Source organism: Corvus moneduloides, chromosome 1, assembly GCF_009650955.1.
Source record: "Corvus moneduloides isolate bCorMon1 chromosome 1, bCorMon1.pri, whole genome shotgun sequence".
Taxonomy (NCBI): Eukaryota; Metazoa; Chordata; class Aves; order Passeriformes; family Corvidae; genus Corvus; species Corvus moneduloides.
Window position 1 is genome coordinate 153,302,750 of NC_045476.1, and position 23,306 is coordinate 153,326,055.

The 23,306-nt window shown below is 45.1% G+C and overlaps 1 protein-coding gene across 1 annotated transcript in view; it reads right to left on the bottom strand.

The window, feature by feature from the left end:
* SNTB1 (syntrophin beta 1) overlaps positions 1–15,397 on the bottom strand; it is a 110,320-nt gene extending 94,923 nt beyond the window's left edge. Inside the window, exon 1 of the mRNA XM_032132390.1 lies at positions 14,787–15,397. Within this exon, the coding sequence (XP_031988281.1) occupies positions 14,787–15,309 (523 nt within the window). The 5' untranslated portion in view covers positions 15,310–15,397. The remainder of the gene's footprint in view (positions 1–14,786) is intronic.
* Positions 15,398–23,306: the final 7,909 nt, after the last annotated feature.

Consider the following 23,306-nt stretch of genomic DNA (forward strand, 5'->3'; position numbering starts at 1 on the left):
GCTCTTCTTCTTGCATAGCCATACCCAAATTTAGCTTTAATGAAATCAATATGAAAGACATTATATATGCAAAGGTCATCCTCATCTATGTAGTTACAGGATCAGGACATGGATAGAGGAACCTATACAAACTAAACCTCAGCCAACACATACACTGCAGAGCAGGTCATGGCATTCTGCCCAGCCGTGCTGCCTGCCCACCCTGCTTCAGCCTACAAAGCAGAGTATGTTCACTTTTGCTTTGCAGGGACTCCCTCATTTTCAGGAAGTACCTGTGCGTAGAAACCATGGATCCAGCCACAGCACAAAGCAGCTGGAAGGAAAGCTGGTCTGAGAGGGGCTGACAGTGCCTCCCAGGTTCCATCCCCTTCACTAGCTACTATACTAAACCCACTGACTATACTAAACAAGGACATGATGGAAGGTGGTTCTGGGACAGAAGCATGTCCAAAGAAAGGCAAAGGAGCTGGTAAAGGGTCTGAAGCAGGAGTCTTGTGATGAGCAACTGAGGGAGCCGGGGGTGCTTAGCCTGGAGAAAAGGAGGCTGAGGGGAGACCTTATTTCTCTCTACAGCTCCCTAAAAGGAGTTGCAGCAAGATAGGGGACGATCTATTATCCCAAGTAACAAGTGAGAGGACAAGAAGAGGTGGCTTGAAGTTGTGCCAGGAGAGGTTTAGATTGGATAGTATGAAAAATTTCTCCACAGCAAGGGGGTTATCAAGCATTGGAACAGGCTGCCAGGCAAGTGGTGGAGTCACCATCCCTGGCCATATTTAAAGATGCGTGGATGTGGAATGTAGGGACATGGCTTAGTGGTGAATATTGCATCGCTAGGTTAACAGCTGGACTTGATGATCTTAAGGGTCTTTTCTAACCTGAACAGTTCTGTGACTCTGTAAACCACTCCCGTCCCCAGAGCAAGCAGACAAACAAGACCTCTTTTCTACAGCCTCCTTGGCCATGGCGGCTCATACATAAGTGTCCTTCAGCAGGACTATTCAGAGGGCTTAAGCTGTACCACAGGGACCTTTCCACCAGAACTGATCCCCAAAGGAGTCAATGCCAGGGGCACTGTAGCTGAAGTGCTGTTGAATCAGATTTACTTTTTGTTACTCTATCATTTATAAAGGAAATAACATTCTAAACATATAGCATTATTATTGCAGAGCTGTGTCTCACTTGACTTCTCAGAATCACTTATTATACTTTAACTGGGTACTCTCTGGGAAATACTGTAAGAGTTTTCTTTGCATCACTCTCCAAAGCTATGATTACAGGTTTAACATTACAACTTAGCTTCAACCCTCCATGTTTTCTAATGACGCCTAAATTTAAAAGAAAAAAACTCACAAGGTAATTGTGTTGCATTCCATGCCTGGAGACCTCAGGGCTTCTGAGCTAACCCAAATTCCCCTTAGACCTCAGACACAAAATACAGCAGACTTGCAGCTGCAAACTTCTCGTGAGGATACCAATTCTGTCACTTTTCAATCACTGTAAACTGTGGTCACAACTTTGCACCTCTTTAGAGACAAGGAAAACCATCAGGTCTGGCTGTTAGCCAGGTAGCCATCAGCAGCTGATGGAGCCTGCCCGGAAGCAGAGCTCATCCCCAGCAGGAATCTGCCAGCGCTCAGATACACAAAGCAGCCAGCCAGGATAAAGTCAGCAAGCCAAGGTTTGATTATGCAATTACTTGTTCAGCTACAACTGCAGGTTTTCCTGCATAATCAGGCTGATAAACATCAAATTTTTTCTAGTGTTGCCTCTAATCCTAAATGATGTAGTCAGAAGTCAGAAAGAAGGCAAATGATATCCAGAAAACCCAGTGGGGAGAGAAGCATTGTGTTGTTGGGTAAGGGGCAAGCCATGCAGACACTTTGGGTTTGGGGTACTCTGCAAACCCAGAACACCTCTGATGACTGTCACAGTCTAGCACTATACACTGCAATGGCACCAAGGCAGTAACAAACTCAAATTTCTCCTGGAAAATTATCTATGCATGGAGAGTTCTTTAAAGAGGGCGTGAGGGCACTTACAAATCTCCTGTTAAAATGGAAAGGGGTCAATTTTCTGCTGGATGCAGCTTTTTGGGAAAAACATAACTTCATAAACCAGCCTCCACCTGAAACTACATTTTTGTTGTCTCCACAAACAGTGACTGCTTTCTGCTCCAATGAAACATTATTTTTAGTGTGTTTCTGCTCTTGAAGAGCTTAGCTGTGAACAAGAATGAAGACCTGAAACGTCCTTTGAAAAGCTGTCCATACAGTATCTGTCACCCCAGAATTCAAGAGAAACCAGGGAGGTTTGTAGCAGAAACATTTTGATACTTTCTAATTTGATACAAGTACCCACAACTTGAGAACAGATGTGACTGTGCAGAGTTATTCAACCTTCGTGATTAGCACAGAACCGAAGATAAACAACAATTGTTTAATCAATTATTATTGCACAAAATGACTGAACTCGGAGACAGAACTGCTGCCACATCTATTTTACAAAGCTTTTGCTCAGCGGTCTTTGAGGGAGAGAGAAGGGAGGAAGGACGAGCCAACAGGGTTGGGGAGGCAGAGCATGGAGCAAGGTTTGCTAAGCACACTAAAGCACCACAGTAACGGAGACTCCATGGAAAGCTTGGAGCAGATCTTGCCAGCCATGCAGAAAGCCAGCCAAGGGAGTCACCCAGTCAGGACCAAAGATCTGTCTGCACTATTTTAAAGGGGAATTAATACAGTAGGTGTTGGGGAAAGGATAAAGCTGTATCAGCACATTTTTTTTCCCCCATCAGTGATTTATGCCATTATTGCTTGCTAAAAAATACCCTAATCCCATGGAAATTAATGGGAAAATCCATGCCATCTTGAAGAGGAGGTGGCTTTCACTCTCCCACCTCTTGCTCCACGTTCACTCTCTTTCCTGGCACTCTCTGGCAGAGGGCAGGTTGTCCCCACCAGCCTGGCCATCACCAGCTCACCACCAGAGACTCAGCCACAGACAACGAGACAGGAACAGCAGGGTCTGGGCGGGGAACACAGACCCTGAGAAAAACCAAAATTGGAGGTGCAGCCTCCTGTAAAGCATTTCAGCAAATGAATCAACCCTAAGACTCCTTCAGTTGCAGGTATAAACAAGACTCTATTTATTTCTGTTTCCAAAGAACAATTAACTTAATCTACACATAACTGACAACAAACAAGTTCTGTCTTAGATATGAGCAAGTGCATGTACAACATGCATGCAAGCTGTGTGTGCCCACTTGCACCTTGTGTCTATGTAACACTGCGGACAGACATTTATAGCTGTGCCCCCACCAGGGCTAGGTCAGCTCTGGAATTTAACAGCTACACTTTAAGGCATTCCTAAACCAACATCAGCCAATGCAATAGTGAACAGAAAGAAAGCAGAGAGGAAATAAAGAAACTAAATAATATCTTGCATATTCCCCCATAGAAATAACCTTCTAGCCTCTATGGTTTCCTGAACACTTCTTCATTCCTTCACATACAGAGTGCTACATGAAGTCTTTAATACAGCAAAAGCTAAAAAGGTAGTGAAGCCAACCTAATTTACAGCTGCATTGAGAAGATATTAAAATTACACCTAGAAGAGCTATTTTATGCAAGTTTTAGAGATTTGAGGAGTCTCTTCATTTCCTCCTGTATTCAAGGTTTCCACTGTGAGTTTCAGAGAAACAAGGAAGCATTCTCCCAGAAGTATGACTAACTGAAAAGATCAAATGTAAATGTCTTACAAGAATCCATATAATGTATCACTTGTGACTTCTCTACTGGAAGCGTATCTGTCTTGGCTCATACCAAATATACATCCTTATCCACTTCATACAGTGTGCATATTGATAGAAAAGTAATAGAACAAAGTGATTAAGGAGAACAGCATATCTCAATTTTCCAAAGAACTGAATAAATACGTGCACTTACTCAAACGAACTATTTATTTTAACAAAATGGGAACAAAGTACTACATTGAGTTGGTCAAAACTTTTTGGCTATGAAAATTTCCTGTGATAAACATGATGTGACTGCAAAGATTTTCTGTGAGGAGATGGTACATTGGGTAGCTCTCTGCTATTCCACACAGAAAATTCTACTTATAAAAAGTTTAAATGCAAGTTCAAATCAGCCTTTTGAAAGAAATTTGCTTAATTTTTAGATATAAAATGCCATTTCAAAGTAAAACATCATAAAAATTCCCACAGAAACCTGTGTGTTTTCAAGTTAGCCCTTCCTTTCCTCCCTCAAAAACCAGAAGGTATTTGCTCCTCAGTCTTTTGTTAAGAGAGTGAACCCTGAAACTTCTCTAAGGTCTTAATACTATTTATGCACATAGACAAAAAGCTCTGGCAGTACTTTGAACAAGAACTCAAGCATTAAATACTAACATTTCTCAGTATGCCTAGAAGAAAAGCTCAATACATATATAAAACAAGATCAACACAGAATGATCCTAGCAATGAAGTCCTTACACTGGCAAAGCCCAGAATCAATTTTGGGTTATTTTTATTGGGTGTAATTTATAGTATGTTCAGACTCACTATTTATTTCCTCAAAACTTCATAAACAAAGTGCTTCTCTTTTGATAGTCTAACCCACACGTTTATTAAAATAGATATAACAGAGTGAAAGGGAAACATAAAACTAACAGAGGATCATTTTTAGTTTCAGGGATATTTTACATGCCATCTCTTAGAACTTCAATTTATGGCTCTCCTTAATGGAGGCTTTCAGGGTTGATTTTAATGGGTTAAGTGGAAATTCAACTGGTTTGTTACTGCAATGCTTTCTTTATAACCTGTCCTCACACATCACCTAGGTCTGGTTTATTTATACAGGCAGCTGTTCGCTGAATGACAGGGAGCTTCTTAAAACTAGCTGCTTTCACTTGCATTCTTCCTGTATTAAAATGTTATTTGCTTTTATGGCCTTTTTTGGCCTGACACTTCTCCACCATTTCACAAACATAAAAAAGACTGAAGTTACCACGACGTTTTCTACCTCTTTCAAGGCAGGAATAGAGGTTTCCTCCCCAGAGCTAGATGAGAGCTGTGTCTTAAAAAACATCCCAAGTGCATCAGCCTGCAACCTAACCACTACTCCTGCAAAGAAAAGGGTAACAAAAGCCACGACAGCAACAGTGGCTTCAAGCTTATTAGCTAAAGCATCTGCAGCACCTTTTGGGCTTTCATCAGGTTTAAGTGTTGCTTGTGTCACTCCTCACCACTGTGCTCAGGACTTCAAAAATTTGGGCTATGTTAACTGTTTGACTGGCCATTTACCTGAGCTTCTAAAATCTAGATGAATTTAATTTGGGCAAAACACAGTAATAACACCTGGAGCTCTTAAAGAAGAGCCTGTTGTCATCATCACTGAAGTCATTCCAGTTTGAAGCTTGCTTCCCTTCTCTTGGAGTAAGCACATCTTCCTGACTTTAATATGACAGAGCTCACAAACAGCCACATCCCCAGCTCTGGAAAAGTCTTCCCAGCGGTGAGATACAGAGTCGGAATCACAGAACTGTTAAGGCTGGAAGAGACCACTGGTGGGGTCATCTGGTCCAACCTTCCTCCTTAAGCAGGATCTTCCCAGAGCACATTGCACAGGGTTACATCCGGACTGTTCCTGAATATCTCCAGTGAGGGAGACTCCACAACCTTGCCAGTGTTGAGCTGGAACAGCCCACCATGACATGCTAAAAACAGAGACACCCAATAGACAACAGGCATCAGGTCAGCCTCTCCAGACCTGGCAAAGCCCCAGCAGCCTAAAGTTTCCATACTGGCCCTAAGCACACATGAAGGTCAAGCACCAGACAAGGAATACCTGTTGATGGGTATTCATTACAGAAGTATGTATATAAATACATCTTATGGTCTGTGTCTGTGTCTCTCTGCCCAAGTATGTATTTATGTGGTAGGAATCCTGCTGGGTCTCTACAGACACTTCTCCATCCCAGCCACCCATCACTCATGGGGGAGGAAGCTGGGTATGAGGAAAGTTCTATCACTGCATGAGACAGGACAAGTAGGTTAAAAGGGACAGGTAGTTACCAGGAAGAATGTGTTCTTTGGAAAATAATTGTAATTTAGAAACCTTTTTCTGTTCACAGCATCCTCCACAAAAAAACCCCATCGAAATAAACAAAAATCAAAAAAACCCACACAAACAAACAAACCAACCAAATAATAATCCCTCAAACCAGACAAAATAAATCAAACAAAAAAACTCACGAAGAAATCAAGCAGCAGGTACTCAAGGCAAAGCCTGCTCACTTTATTCCTGAAAAATACTTCTGAACATCCAATAATTAAATACCTTGTTTGGCTTCACATCAGCAAGAGCAGGATCCTTCTGGCTTCTACCTGGGAAGAGTAAGACCAAAGGGAATCTGCCTGCTATAAGAGAAGTCCCATCTGCCACGACAATCCTGCCACTCCCTCTACTAGCTTTGTCTTTCCAGGCTGTTTCATGGGGACTAAAGCCCAAAGCCCAGGATAAACAGATTAAACTTTCACTGTCTCAGTTAAAACTATTAGCTTAAAGCAGCCTCATAAGATACATGCTGGATAACTCTAAACCTCTCCAGCATCTTCACACAGCTGTCTCTTGCTCCTCTTGCAGAATCAAAGCCAACGGCAGTTTAAACACGTCAGTATAGTAAATCATCTTGGAAATAGCTATTCTTGAAATAATTCAGACTAAAGTGGAGATATGTTATTTCCATGGTGTAGCTTTCCATGCTCTCTCATAACTTCTTGATTATGTTAAATTAAGCCAAAATAGGTACTGCACCAGCCGTATATGCCTATGGCAAAAGGAACATAAAGCTTAACTAATGGTCCCATTTCTCTGAAATGGCACATGAGGCTGATAAATATTCCCAAGAGGTCATGTTATCTGTTGAAGCCAATCAGGTAAGTTGTGTCTCCTTTGCCAGAATCTGATCCTGGCTTTTTACATTTTATTTTTTTGTTATATTTCTAGCTTTCCGACACTTGGGAAAAAATTCTGTTTCTCAGGTACTTACACCATACCATTTTTCAGTCTGCCATTAAAGTGACCAGAAGCTGTTCATACAGATGCACACACACACATTACTCACCTGTGTGCTGCCTTGAAGTTGCCTCACTGTTCAAATACATGTCATCGTCAGAAGGAAATATCCCAGAGCAGAGAGGAATAAACAGCCACAGCTTTAGTTCTGGTGACTTCTAGAGCTGAGCCAACAAGCACAGCTTACAACAGTTCAGCAAAAACCTGTGTACCATTTTTAGAAGGAGTGTGCCGTATGTTAATTATTTCTAATTAGAGACAGTTTTTCCACATCTACTTTTCTGGCTCACTTCCTTACGATTAAAAACTCCATTTTACCCAACAGTACAATACAGATGTGCTGCTTTGTCAGTGACCTACTTTGTTGTGCCCTTCACATACGTGCAGCAAAGCCATAACCAGTTCAGTAGTTCAAGCTCTAGACAGACAAAATTAAAGCCAGACTGAACAGAAGTATACAGTAGCAGCAGTCAGAAACCCGTACCTGCCAAAGAGCTTTGTGGAAATTATGTCCTTTAATTGAATTTATGTGAAGGAACAAACTTAACCTAAGAGCAAGGCAATATCTAGTGTTGAAGCAATCTGATGAACTAGTCACAGCTGATTAAACCTTTTTTAAGCAAGTTTGTTAACTTACGTTCTGGAAAAAATTATGTTTTGATTGCTAACTGAATGATGAACAAACCAATTCTGTCTTTTCCCAACTTCCCCTGCAAGCAAACTTTTGTGTCCTAGTTCATTACTCAGTGTTGCTGAACTCTGAGATGTTGCAAGATGCTGGATGTCATAATTTCAATTAATCCTCTCTCCCAGAAGCGTAAGGTAAAGAAGGCTGAGCTATTAACCATCTTTCAAAGCCCAGAGATATGTCTCATAGAGCAGCTTTCCTGGTCCTGCAAAATAGCAGCTGACACAGTTATTTAAGAGCATGAAGGAGGCTCACAACACACCTTCCAACACGTAGCATGAATGACAAGCAGCACTCCATGCTTTCTACATACTTCATAGTCTCTCACAGACTTCTCAAGCCCAAATCTGCCATGTCTCACCTTGAACATCTTCAAACTGCCTCCTTGCTAGCAGTGACACTCCTCAAGGCATGTACCAAATGCTGCCACTCCCCTGATGTTCCTTCCCATCTCTACAACAAACTTTGTGCCTCTGCCAAAACAAGACAATTTATTCCTCCTATTCTGAGCCCTAGCTCTTTCCCAATCTGCCATAACAGTACAGTGCTCTCCCTGATTGCTCCAAGAACAGATGTCCTGGCAAAGACCCTTAGCACAGGCACACCTTATGCTGGCAGAAGTATTCTTCTCTGCTCGATAGTTTAAGGTTTGAAGAGGTGACACAGTTGAGCCAAGTGAAGCCCACCTCAGAGCAGCTACAGCTGCTGTAGGGACACCATCGTGGGGCTGGAAGGGGCTAAAAGAAGACCCTGGCTCACCTCCCCCCACCATGTCAAGGTCAGCAAAGCTGTGTTCTATGGGCTGCTCAGAAACTCTATATGATAAGCAGCTAAAAGAATTTTTGCACATTCTAGAAATACTGCTACCACCCCTTCTTCACCAAGTATTTTTCTGAGATGCTTGTAGAGTTGTTTCAGACTTGGAAAACCAGAGTCTTCCATGCTGTACTGGGACAGCTTTGTTCCCATCACATTTTGTTCACTTATGCTATTGGTCTCTTGAACCACTGTTTCCTTCAATTTCCCTTCTACTAAAGTAGCTGTATCAATTCTAACAAGTAGCCATGGCAACATAATCTTGCAGAATAAAGGAAAAAATAATCCTATGATCAGAAATCTAAATTAGAGAAATGGAATGGAAATAATGTGTTCTTAAAGCCTGGAAGCAGAGTGACTACTGGTACAGGTTACAAACAGATGGAGCAAACTCTCCAATACTTACAAACTCTGAATCAACACAAATAGATGCTATACTTACAGCCAAATTTACAGATAAATTACTAGCAGGGCAAGTTCCACACTATGTATTATAAAAACAGTGAGATTAAGAGACTAAAAAAAAGCTAAAAATCGTTTCCAGCTTATACCTAAAACCATCCATCTATTGGGATCAGCACCTGAGCTGGGCTGTCCCAAATCCAAACTGTTTGAATTACAGACACTCCTCATCAGCTCCCTCAGAACAGACATGCAGTGAGTATTTCTGACCCAAACCCAGTGGGCAGCAGGGGTGGAAAGAGGCCAGTGCCATTTCACATCACCTGTGTGAAAATGCCTTCCTGGGAGGGTGGAATTGGCCTTCAGTGAACAGGCACCTGCCCTAGCAAAATTAAGATACAAACATTGTTTTATTAACCATAGCAGAAGCCTTCAGCTTTCAGTTTTACTCTCACGGTTTAAAGATTCTTCAAAGAGTTATATCAAGATTTCAATTTAATTTTCACAAAGAAATTACTACTGGGATTTTAAAACATGTTTTTTTCTTTTCTAATGATACTTGTATAATCTCTATGTGCAATTGAATCCCAGGTCTCTAGACATATTTAATCTTCTAAGCATCCTTAAGGAGATAGTAGTCAATTGCTTCTATAGGGCTTAGTATATGATTTCCAGGGTGTGTGGGTTGACAGGGCACCCTGCACTGGGTCCAAATAAACTCACCAATGTGTTGCCCACAACTGCCCTATTTTCCTCAGTGTAACTGAGAAAGAGGACTCATACAAGAATTACTGCAAAGAGGATGTACTGATTTTTATCTGTGAAAGGTGATACAGGCTGTCTGGACTGCTAAATTAGCATGTAATCTAATCAATGAAAAACACATCAAGTGTTGCCACTCAACCTTCCCCATCAGCTGCAGGCATCTGAAATAATCAAAACTGAGATTCTCAGGAATTGCTTAGACATGGAACTCTTAGAGTAAGATTACCTGCACCTTTCCCTTTCAATTTCACTTTCAAACTTTTGTGTGCCATGACATGAGTCATGAAACGTACAGCTTCTAAATACAAAGCATTTCCCTAACTGCATATTTGCTGGCACAAAAAAAAAACCCCCAACCTCCTCCCTGCCCCCCTCAAAAAAAGATAAAGTGTTTTGTCCATTCATATACCGGAAGTGTAAAGAATAGCTATGCATACAATCTGCAATCACTGAGATTTACAGCCCTGACCTGACTGTAGTAAGTAGTTATGCCACATACACACTTATTAAGTGCCCTGTGCCTCATTTTTCCTCTATACTTGCAGGAGACACACTTTTTGGATACATACTGTATTTTGTTATCCCTCAGAAATCTCCTGTTATCACTACTTTACTGAGAGAAACATGAAAACAAAGATAAGATCGAAAATTACTGCCAACAAGAAGCCCATACCTAATTTTACACTATTTCAACATGTAATTTACACAGATAGGATTGCTTTGCTTCACCTAGAGAAAATTTAAAAAGGGTAGGAAGGGGAGAATCCTTACAATTCTTACAGAAATACTGTTTGGAAAATAATACACGTTACTACAGTACACACTGCTTCGTGCTTATTCTTACATTGCTTTAAAGCTGTGTATTAGTCTCAAGGGAGCCACAGAAGATGACTATAGTCCACTGTCCATATGCTGAAATTCACTGTGTAGGGGGCTGCCTCACTGTGGGAAATTTATACAAACCCAGGAAGGCTGCCAAAGCCACTTCTCCATGGACCTTGCAATTGTGTTAACTGGGAATCATTCAAAACCAATAAAACTCTAACAGCACTAAGAAGATGCTCCTTTTCCCACTACCTACCTTCCACCACCATCATCACTAGCTCACCCACACACATTAAACAAGTAAGGGAAAAATACCCTGCAGACAGATAGCAAAAGTCACTAATGCAGTTTTTTTTTTCTTCACATCCCAATACAGCATCATGCAGGGGGGTCCTGTTTGACATTAGCACAGGCTACTTCAACTTTTCATTTTTTTCACTGAACACATAGGGAATACAAGTAAAGCACAACCAGCTTGGTTACAGAGCATGCCAAGTGACTGCTCTTATCCAGGATGCTTTGATAAAAACAAACACCTTTTGTGTCTTGAGAGTCACTTGAATGTAATGTGCTTTACACAGCATGAGAGGGGCTGCTTGTTTTTCCAAAGTGCTTATTTAAGAAGCCCAAATTTAACACAACCACAGGGAAATTATATGTACAAACAATAGCTATCAGGATAATTTTAGCTTCCTTCCACACCTGCAAATATGTATTGTACAAGGAGGCTGCCTTGTCTCTCACATAGGGAAATTCTCTCTGCTCGTGAACGCTGGTGAGAAGCCCCATCCTGCTGTTCTGAACAACTGAGAAGCCACCCAGGGATGACAAGCCCAACATCAGGGCCACCCCCACCCCTGCTCCCTCTACCTGCTTTGCTCCCCACACCCACACCGTGATAGAAAGCTCACAGGAAATTAAACCCTGCAGGCAGAAGTGGTCCATCCCTGCAGATGAGGAGACAGAATGATTTCTATGGTCTCAAGTCCTTCCTCACCATCACCTCCATCTCCTCTTGAATCTTCTGCCTTACAGCTCCCCCTATGCAGTATCACCTGTCGCCTTGTTTCCTTTACATTTATCAAATTCTACTGGATTTAAGGCACCCTGGCCAGCTCCACAGACCACACCTATAAGAAGGAACTTCAGCTTAGTAGGTGAATTATACAAGTGAAGACTGATGTCCTTCAGAGATGGAAAATGAGAAGACAGAACAACCCAGCACGGCTATTAAATTTGTTAAAATAGCACCTCTCCTACTGAGCTTTACAGCTGTGCCCCCCCACACCCACACAGCTACTGCAGCTACGCCACCCCTAACCCTTCAGCGAATCTCTTTCCACCAGCTCAGAGACAGTGATCAATGCAGCAAAAGGGGCAAGTGTTAAAATGAAGCACTGCATGATCCCTTCTCTTCATAGACCTTCCTCCTCTGGGCACCCACCCGGGTGCCAGCCCTGCCTCCTACACAGGGTGAAGAGGCCAGGGGAGGGATTTTCCGCTCCCTTCCTCCCTTCACAGGAATGCAGGAGAGACTACAGTTTAGTGCTGAGCTGGTAAATGCCTCATTTCACTGAGCAAGCAGTTTTAGGCAGGACACTATATAACAAGCAGGCTCTGGCACTCTGATGTTGGGAGTATTGAGCCGTATCTTCCCTGCCATAACCTCTAGGAAATACTCAATAGTAAGACCCTTTCCAGGAATGCACAATGCATTGGGCAATACTCAGAGCCCTGCTGCACCATAAAAGGTGTTTCTTGTGCTTTACACCTTACCATGCCCTTGCAAATTCGGCTTTCCTGGGCTGGAAGTCACAAACAAATCTCCCTCAAAATGTAAATCTTACATTTTGACCCTGGAAACACATGCTGGCTTTGTTCTGTGAGTTGGAGAAAGAGTCCAGAGAGAAGCTGCGCAAGGGTCTTGCCCTGCCCCACCACTGACTGCTTTTTGTCATATGTAGCTCTCTAAGAAGTCAGGAAATGGCAAATACCTATTGTCTGGAAAGAAAGGAAAATCAAGTGTTGCCCTTCTATACTTTAAAGGGTAAAAAGAACTTTTGGATTTTCCTTCCTTTAGTAATAAAAATACCATTTTAGACTGCTGCTGAAGAATGAGCTTCAAAGTGGGCAATAGAATCACAGAGAATTGTTTTAAGCTGCCTGTTTACATAAGCCATTCATGTAGAGTGGGTCCCCGCTGAAGGGAGCAGCCCTCCCGGGCAATGCTGGAGCCAACGCTTGGTTTGGTTACTCTGCTGAAATAGCAAGAGAAAGGCAGGACAAAATACTGAGTGCAGTGTCAGAATATTCTAACTTTACATAGGGATGACTATTGAAATAGACTCTCGTTTTACAAATTACAAATTCAACTGCAGAAACAGCTACTGAGGCACCTCAGCATGGAGCAAAGAAATGCAAGGTAGCTGTGATGTCAGGAGTGAAGGAGGGTGCTTAGAGTCCCCACCGAAACCGCTTCATCTTCACTCCTAGCCAGGAAGAAAACCGAGGGGTTTTAAAGGCTCGTGCAGCAGCACCGTGGCTCAGGTGCTGTTGCTGCAGGCACTACACAGAGGGAGGGAGGCTGTTGCAAGCACTATATACATTACTCATTAGGTCACAGCACAGCTCAGCCATTACCTGGCCTGCACCCCGGAAAGCCCTTAAACTCCATAAAAAAATCAGTGATAAAAATTAGATGCAACAGTCTCACTTCAGACTGCCCGGAGAAGTTCATACTAATGCTTCAGAGGTATATCTGTAATCAAGTCAGCTGCAGTGAGGGAAGACAAGATGCACTTCGGTCCTGCACGTATTGCAGGGCACAGAGGGAGAGGAGACACAACCGTCCTCAGTTTCTTAAATCCTCATGGAGCACTAACTCCTCCAGTTTTCACTGTCACGTGGACAACAAGAGTTTCTCAGCACACACTACTGCGGAATACATTTTCTCACCTTCTCTCCCTTTCAAACTTTTTCTATAACTTTATGCCATAGTTGGTTGCTCACGGCTGATCCTTGGCTGCATCTCCCAGCCGGCAGCAGCACCTCCTTTGCTCCTCAAAATAACCACCAAAAAGACACACGTGAAGGTGCGGTACCGAGAGGGCTACAGGTACAGTGAGGTGGGAGTGCCCGTGGCTCGCAGGAAAGCGATGGCACAGGGGAAGGCAGCGCTGCAGCATGCCTCAGATGCCATTGACCTCCGGTTAAATTAACTTCTGGGCAAATATGTAATCACTTTATCAAACACACGCCAAGGGCATTTCTGAAGCTGTTCATTCTCTCAGGTGGAGCGAGTAAATTAGTCTTTGTGAGAAGACAGGGACTGAACGCCTGTGCACTCCTCTCTCCTCATGAACTCGCGGTCTGGGGGAACCTGGCTCTGCTTCTACTTGTTCCCCCCAACATCCGTCCCGTTCGGGGGAGACACCCTCCCTCTACGTCTCCTCCACGCACACCAGCGTCTGCTCCTTTCTCTGGGCTCAATTTCTAAGGCTAGTTTTTACGAAACTGTTTCAGTCACCTTTGAGAAAGGAAAAGGCGCTGCTTTGCAGGGATGGCCAATGAGTCCGTGAGGCACCGCCAGCTTCATTTAAACCCTTCTGCCCCCACCCCCCATCCCTGGTCGGGAGTAGGGTGGTGGAAGGAGGAACTGAAGAAACGGTGGTGTCGGGCGTTTCGAGATGACGAGGGCAAAGTCACCCAAGCCATTCCTCTAATGCCAGGAGAAGGGGGGGGGGGGGGTCCTTTACCGCTTTAACCCATCCTCTCACAGTACCAAACTCTCCCCACTTTCCTTGGGCTGAAAAGATGCAAATACGTCCTGATGGCAGATCCAGAAGACCCCTCACCCTGGAGGAGGCTCGGTCAGGCTCCCACCGGGAGCCTCAGCCCAGGAGCGGACCCCTGCGGAGGCTCCACCGACCGCGCACGGACGGGGCTGTGGGGAGACAGAAGGGCCGAAAGTTCAAGCCCGTCTCCCTGGCATCCCGCTTGCCCCTTCCTGAGGGGCTGTGTCCACAACACATGCCGTCAGGCGTCCCGGCGCGGGGTACGGGGTGTGAACTCTGTCCGCTGGGAAGACGCCCGGAGGAGCAGCACGGGACGCGCGGGGTCACCCCTCGCCTCCAGCTGGGCTCCGCCGCCTCTCGGGCTGCCGAGCCGCCCCGCCCCACAGCCCCCCGCTCCGGGGCGCGCACGGCCGGACCTCCCCCTACCTTCCAGCAGCACCTCCTTGCCGGCCCGTTTGAGCGCCTGCACCGCCTCGTCGTGAGTGGCATCCCGCAGGTCGGTGCCGTTCACGGCCAGGATGGCATCACCCACGTAGAGGGCCTGGGTCTGGTCGGCCGCCAGCCCCTTGAAGATTTTGCTGATGAGGATGGGCATCTTGTTCTCCTTGCCCCCCTTGATGCTGATGCCCAGTCCGCCCAGCTCCTGCTTCAGCACCTTCACGCACCGCTTCTTGTTGGAGATGGCCTCGGGCACCTGCTCGGGGGGGTCGGTGAAGGCGGTGCGCACCGCCGCCGGCCCCCCGCCGCCCTCGGCCCCGCGGCACGCCGTCCCATCGCCGCCCAGCCCGTTGTGGGCCGCGCCGTCGGGGCGCTCCTCGCCGCTCAGCACCAGCGCCTCGCCGCCCAAGTTGGCCAGCACTTTGTGCCAGCGCTCCCGCACCAAAACTTCCAGCCAGCCGCTGCGCTGCGCCCGGCCGCCCCCGCCGCCGCCCGCCGCCGCTACCGCCATCTTAGGAGCATACTGGAAGCGCCGAGTGACGGCACCCCCGGCACGGCACAGCGCGGCGGCACCGGACTTCAGCCGGGGGGCGGCAGCTCCCGGCGCGGCGGGGTGGGGCGAGGAGCCGCGGCCGCCCCCCCGGGGCCGCGCCGGGGCGGGCGCACCTGGCGGCGCCGCCCGCGGGCGGAGTGGGACGGGGGTGTCCCGCCCCTCCCGCGGGGACACGGCGCGGGACGCCCCTCGCTGAGCCGCGGCTCCCCTCGAGCCCGGGCTGCGACGGCATCTGGCGGTGCCAGCCCCGGCAGCTGCCGTCTGCAGCGGGGTGTAGCGGGGAGCTGAAGGAAACCAAAGGCAGGGAAGAGAAGGAAAACCCAGCTCTGTTTTTTTTTTTTTCCCAGGGATTTTTTCTATAATGTGAATTAAAACTAACGGGTGGCCCCAAGGTACTTACAGTTCAGCTGTATGGAAGTAGAATACGAGTTATTTCACGACTTTGTAGGATGGAGGTATTAAGTGCTTGTAACGGATACTTTTGCACATTTTGTAATTGTTTTCTATGCCATTTGGTTACAAATTTTAAAGGCTTGTGGAGGCTACATTTCCCATTTTGCAGTTTTTCCCATGCTCCCTTCCCCCCGAGGAAACAATGGGTGCCTGACAAGGGGCTTGAAGCTCCAGCTCGGGCATCAGAGGAGGCAACGCTTTCACATTGCCTTTTGGAGGTGTCCCCAGCAGGCCTGGAGGTGCTGCCCCACAGCATGTACAGACACAAAGCACCTCCAGGACTGCCTTTGTTTCTGCTCCTTGCAGAGCAGCTCTGCCTCCTTCCTGAGCTGGAATGAAAGCTCCAGTGGTTCCGGACCGTTTGGTGTATGTATGAACAACACTTTGTGGTGGCTGGGATAGCTGTAGAAGTTATTAAGTCCCAATCATTTCAGACATGTGAGTCATGTGGGCCCCTAAGTGCCGCATCTTGTTCCTTTTTAAAGTGATGCCATTCATTTCTGACACTGGGGGTTTGCTTCCAGCTACACCTACATGTCCCAGGTTAATGTGGGCTGGGCAACTTGGGACTCACCTCCTCAGCGTGGGGTGGGACCTACACATGGGATCATCCTCAGACAAGTTTGTCTTGGTCTAGTAGGTCTCTCAGACCATGCTGCTTGCACTAAGCTACATTAAGCTACACTTTCCCTTCCCTCCAAAAGGCAGCAGAAGGAGGCCTCAACCCTGGTTCATCTGCAGCCTCACCCAGGCTGCACTCAGGTCCCTCCTCCCCAGTAGGAATGCAGCCCTGCACCTATAGAGAGTGGGAATCCACAGGCAATGGGTTATTTAAGGATAATGGGTGGGTGGAGAAAAAGCAGACGGAAGAGAGATCTCTTCATTTCTCATGTTAATCAATGCAAGGTAAAAAGCTATAATTAAGTTTTCAGGGCTGTGAATCCAGAGTGAAAAGAAGCATGTCCCGCTAAACCTGAACAAGGCACCTAATCCATATACAGGAGTAGGCTGCAACACACCCTTTTCTCCAGCTGATTCCTGCCTTGCTGATTTCGGTAGCTCAGGTACAATACCCTGGATGTTTGGGTTGGTGGGTTTTTGTAGGTCCCATTCCCAGGTACAAAGCATAGTTAATGAATGTGCTCCTTCAGTTCCAGCAGCTTCAGGTAGGTGAGAGAGGATGGAAGGGAAAGGATGGGCTTGCAAAAATCAGGTATGACAGTGCCAGTTGTCATAGTGCTCACATTCCTGTGCAGCTTCAAGCCCAAGTGACCATGCCAAGTTATAAAATCAGACATCTGTTTCCCAAGCGATCAGCTCTTACCAATTATTTCATGTTTCTTCTTCATGAATTAATAAAGGATCAGTGCTGCTGCTAATGGAAATGTATCTTTTTAAAGTAGTTTCAGAAAATTTACAAGGAAGAGATATACAGGTGGTTTCTGTCCTGTTGTGCAAAAGTAATAGAGAAAGGAAAGTAAATGTTTAATGCCTCACACTTCTTCAACACGCTGTGTGTTTGGGCCACATTTGCTGAGTGTGTCTGGTGCTCCAGTGGGATTCCCATGGAACTCGCTCATTTAGACACTTGCACTTTATGCTTCTGAGAGCTGTGCTTGTTCCAGCTATTTTCCTTTCCCATTCCAACAGAGGTAAATAATAAAGTTTTCCAGGGCCAGCATCTGAGATATGGATCCCTGGTACAAAAAAGACTTTATAGCAGCCTTCACTGCTTCTTCCTTCCCCTTTCTGCCCACCTTGGATCTGTAAAGAAAACTGAGGTGGTGTTTTAGTCTTGAAAATAAAGTTAAAGATAGTGTAAGAGATGCTAAGGCAGAGGCCCAAGGCAAGCAGTGTCCCAGATTGTCTTTTCTCTTGGAGACACTGCAGTTGATACCTGATGTCTGTGTTCCCTGTCCTGGGAGCGCAGGCTTGTAATTGGGTTTCTGTACCCTGAGTCTTTTTGTACCCCAAGAGCAACTTTAGGCTGCTGAATTGAGGATGAGAAAGAAAAGGTGTCTTGAGACTTCTCTGCTTGTACCCCTGCCAACATTATTGTCCTCAGTCCTGCCTCAGGTCTGCCAATCACACCTCCAGGGGTAGTATCTGAAATTTGGGTTTATGCAGCAGGAGCAGAAACAGAAGATAAAAAAGGTGTTTTATTTGGGTGTTCAGCTGTTGGATGCTCAGTTTTGCCAATGTCAGCTGCTGGTCCCTAATGGTTTCCAGGGCATAGTAGAAAGCAAATTCCTAATTTCAACTACAAACTTTTCCTGACAGTGTTGTTTCTGACATGATCTGTAAATACCCACACTGCAGTTGCAGGGTTCAGTGTGACTCTCTGCAAGGAAGCTGGGATGTGTGGTGGGATGGGCAAAGAACTCAATACTTCCAAGCTTCCATCTCTAATCACCAGAAAGGCTTTCAGCACAGACAAAGCTTAGCAAAACTCTCTCTCCATCAGCTGTCCTTCTGAAAGAGTTTGCTGTGAAAAAAGGAGTCTTTCAAACAAGCCAAATAATAATTTTTCGATTTTTGTATTTTAGCAGTGCTTAAATGCTTGAATTAGATTAGTGTCCCTTTCACTCCTGCTGTATAAACAAATTGCTAGGCAAGATAATGCTAATAGCTGCTGTTGACCTGCAGGGGCCTATGGGCTCAGCTAAAGTCAAGGGCCTAAATGGAAGAAGCAGTTCAGTGAACTGGAAAAAGTCAGGGCATTGAAAAACACAGAAGCTGCTTCCCAGGACAAGGAGCACCAAAGCATGTCCAGGTCATAAAGTGCAGCAAGAACTGCCTGGGTGTCCAAGCAAGATCAAGGGATTTGAGGTCTGTGCGTGCAAGAACAAAAATACAAGAAAAACTGTGCAGAAAGGGTTGTGGGTATGGCACTGGGGATGTTCTTGAGGCTCAGCTTCACTACAGAGGCTACGGGAGACAGAATGAGGACACTGCCTGTTATTGGGGGGTTTGCCCCCTCTTTTAAGGCAAAGAGGTCAGTGTTCACATCTTACGTAAATAAACTGTCCTTCTGATAGCAAAATCATTGCAAGGCCACATAGGCAAGCTCACCACTCAGACAGGGGAACATAGCTCCCACTCCCCTCACAGACAGAGAAGGTAAGGACACAAGAGAACCTTTCCACAGCTCTGGCTTCTTTATGACTGTCTGTGCTTTTCTATAGCAGAGGTGTAATTTTTGAAGGACTTTTGGGACATGCTCAAACCCTTATAGTATCTCATTCTTCTTCCTTTTTTGCATTATCAGTGTTACAACAGCTCAAAGCCAGCTCAGCCAAAACTCCTTTAGATTGGAAACAACAGGACTGTGATCCTTGAACATGTTTCAGATGGTGGAGGTTGGACAAAGTCAGGTCTGGATAATGACATTCCCATCTTGTTACCCTGACACCGACCAGCTCAGCAGACGGATCTGGATAGGAAGGAAGTCCAGTGTCGGACGGCCAGTGCTGGAAACCCGACAAGTAATGAGAAAGTTGGAAGGGAGTTCAGCTCCTTCAGTGATCCCAGACACTGCAGCAGCCAAGTTTAAGTTCCTTTCTGAGGAATATGCCTGAACTACTCATTCCCCCATGGCAGCCCCTCCTATGTCTATGCCTGATGGGATGCAGCAGGGCAAGCTCCAGTGCTGATGCAGATGTCCCTGTTTCATGGTGGGGGGACATCACATATGGCCTGTGTCACGCGTTCCAACAGGCGTTGCTGGTGGAGGGCAGGCAGCCCACCTAATCCCCAGGAGTAATCCTCCCTTCCTCAGTGCTGAGGGAGCCTGCTTGCTTTAAAGTCAGCATTCAGTAATCATTGCTCATTGGTGCTGGTGGGGGTTATGAAGATGTCAAGAATGCCTGAAGATCTTTATAACCTGGAGGTTGCATTATGGTTTGTTTTCCAAATTACAAGAGCATTTGTTTTTCTTTTCCTAGTTTGAAGTTATCCAGGTTTTTCCACACATCATGGCATTTGAAAATAAAATGAATGCATAACTGTTTTCCAGCAAATGCTTTATGCATTCAGTCTTTCAAAGCAGAAAGCTACTTGTGTGTACATGAACGAAGTATGTGTGTGAAATCTGTATGTGCACCTACCTGAGTCACATGTTAACTAGGCAAACTGAGCAAATGTTCCCACAGCCATGGAGTTATGGGCCAGGATGCAAATGAACGTCTCCCTTCTGCAAATACAGCTCTGGCACAAGTTAATGCAGAAGCGGGTGCCAGAAGTGTTCAGGTCTCTTGTGCACACAGATCTGAGTCTAGTTCCTTCTACCATTAAAATTACTTTAAAATAGACAGGATCAAGCTCAGAACTCTAGAAACTTTTGCCTTGACTTTAAGAAATGTTATGAAAGAACTAAATTCAAAAGACTCTGAAAATAAAGTTTCATAGCTACATTGTTTACACTATAGCAGAGTTTTTCCTGGTTTTATGTCCTTCACTTGCTTTGCAGATCTCTTTCAGTGCATTAGTTTCTTAACTTTTTCATTCCAAGTTACTTTGATCCTGCAGTTTCTTGAATTAGTTTCTTAGCTCTTGCATACTGATCTCCCTTCACTCTGCAAGCTAAGGACAGGATGTTTTAAAAGCCAAGATCAGAGGTTTGCATTGCAGTAATTCTTGAACATATAATAAATAATCAAAAAGGTGCTGGAACTCCAGATATCATGCAACATGTATGAGCTCTGGTTTTCATTTTCATCAGAAACAGGTTAATCTGGCTGGGTGTCAAAACCACAAAAGCATTTTTTACCATCTTGTTCTTTCCTGGTCTTAACCTAGTGTTTTTTTAATGTTGTAGAAGTGAGATGTTCCGTGTGGTACAACCTTGTGATCCTGACCTGACAGCCCAATGATTTCATGCCCATGTCCTCAACCTGACCAATCCTGTACGTTTCTGCAAGTCTCACTTGGTGGTGCCCCACCTTCCACTCCTCTCCTGCCATGGTGCCTGTGAAACACACTGTCCACAAGGTCTTTGGACTTTTCCTGCCCTGGGATCCCCTGTGATATTTACTTCTCCTGCAGTATTCACCAGACATCTGTGCCTGAAGCCTGCTGCCCACAGAAGGAGAGAGCCTGGCTGCTGTGCAGGTGCCAGAAGTGTTTGTTTCCTTTGTGGAAAGTAGTTCAGCTAGGAAAGCTAGTTTGCTCCAGCGGTACCATGTCACAGGTGAAATAAGGTCACTGTCCCCCTTTCCATGCAACTCCCAAGGCTGTAAATCAACCTATTACAGTGGTGAGAAACAGAGATGGTTTGTTCGGACGGAAGGGAAATGAAGAGAGGAGTCTGCAATTTGGAAACAGGCTGTTCTCCAAGATTGGTCCTGCAGAGATGATGCTGAGCTCACACTGTGACTTCAGCAGAAGTTTGTCTCCAAGGGGCATCCCCAAGCCCAAGAGAGGAAAGTGTCATGGCCCTCCTGGTTACCAAAGAAGAGCTCTCTAGGAGCCCTCCAGGACCTCAGCAAGGCTCCCCTACCTGCCTGTCCTCGTGGGAGTAGCAATTTGATACTCCAAGTAGGAGAGATTCTCTGTGCTGCAGAAGCACCTGGCTTTCTCACTGCCATCACCAGAGATGGCAAGGAGCTCAGGCAGCCCCTTCAAGCCCTGCACCGTGGCAGTGAGTGTGAGCTGCAAACCAGAAACTGGGGTCTTGCTCCCTCCCATGGCAGGGCAGACTTGTTCAGAGGGGAAGTAGTGGATTTCCCAAGAAACACCTTGTGCTGCACAGAAAGCCTGCTTCACCAAGGGACAAGAGAGTACTGAACTGTCAGTGGAATGCTCACCTCCAGGTCTTCTGTAATACTGTTATATTATTTTGCATGTGTGTGTGGCATTGCCTTTGTTTGTTTGTTTGTTTGTTTGTTTCAGTTTTGAGCTCTGCAATGGCTTAGTTGCATCTCTTGCTTCAGGTGATATCTGTGCTAGTTGTCTTCTCACAGCATTGTAAATCAGGTGTAAGTCTAGGGAGGGCAAGGGAACACTGATCTCAGAGAAATGAGAATCAGCCTCACTATATTTTTCATTCTTGGATGGTTCTCTTGTGCTCTAGAAATAAGACACAAAGGATCTAAAGTTAATCAAGATGGGAAGGAACCATCACATTTGGGGGATTAATGACAGACCAAATTATAAGGCAGGTCTAGGAGGAAAATGTTGGAAGTGTGTTCTTATTTTAGTGTAATCTGACTGAGTTAGCTTTCCATTGTCAGGAATCACCTGAAAGAAATGTAGGGGCAGACTCAAGCAAGGCAGGGCAGGAACAGATCCTTTACACACATTTGCTGCCATGCCTGTAAAGTGGACCACAGTTCTTTGTAAAACCAGATACTTCTATTGGAGGTAAACCCACCATATTTACAAATCACAGACAAAGTTGCTTCAAGTTCCATTTTAAGAATCTGTGAAGGTATTTGACACTGAAAACTAAGTGGCACTGCTTATGTGACATTTAAGCATCCTTTGTTAATCCCACCTGGTGTACAGTGCATTCTAGGACAGATGTTTGAGCCCTTTTCCCATCCTTCTGAAAGATTCATCAAGAAAGGTTTTTGGTTGGTTGGTTGTGGATTGTCTTTATGTCGGTATTTTCCTGTGTATAAGCCCTGGCCTGCAAGCTCTGACAGCCACTGTTGATGGACAAATCCTTGTTTTTTATCCTAGCTCTCTATCCATTAATGGATACAATAATACTGAATTTCTTTTTAAAGTACCTTAACTTTCTTTAATGGAAATTATCATATGAGCTACACAATGGCACTTCTCAATATTCAGGATGAAATTAAAGGGTGAAAAAGTCACAGAGGATGCAGGAACCTCTAGATGTAGTATCTTCTTCACCACCCAGTACTGCCAAACCACATCCCCTTTACGTCTTCCACACTGTGCACACTCTCAGTGGTGTGATGAGGGAACAGACTGCCCTGCCCCACCCTACCCTACCCTACCCTACCCTACCCCACCCTATCCATACTGTGGACCCGTCACTGTGGCCACTGCCACTGCTTCTGCCCAAAGAGTCTAGCTAGCTGGAAAGCTCTTGGTGGTTGGAGCTTTTTAGTACATGACTAATAGATGTGACATACTAACCAGATTTATTTTTGTATTTTTAACCCAGAACTAATATCTACTCCAGAATTAAAACCCATATTTAGTTTGGAACACATTGACTAATCTTCTGGAATAGACTGAATCCTTTTTAAAATTGGTATTATAATGAAAGCAAATTTTTTGCATCTTTTTATAAGGAGTTGGGTCTTTTGGTAGGTGATATTGGTTAGACTGTGCTGAAACACACTTAATGGAAAACTTAATTTCAAAGACTGGGTGGGTTTTGAAATATTGGGGTTTTATTTAGCATGTATATAGTATAAATTAAAAATAGGTTGTTAAAATGAAGGTAGTAACAGAAATTGCACAATGTGTTTAACAATTGGTGGGATAGTCAGCACAGTTATTTAGCCAAGTATACTTCCTCTGGGAAT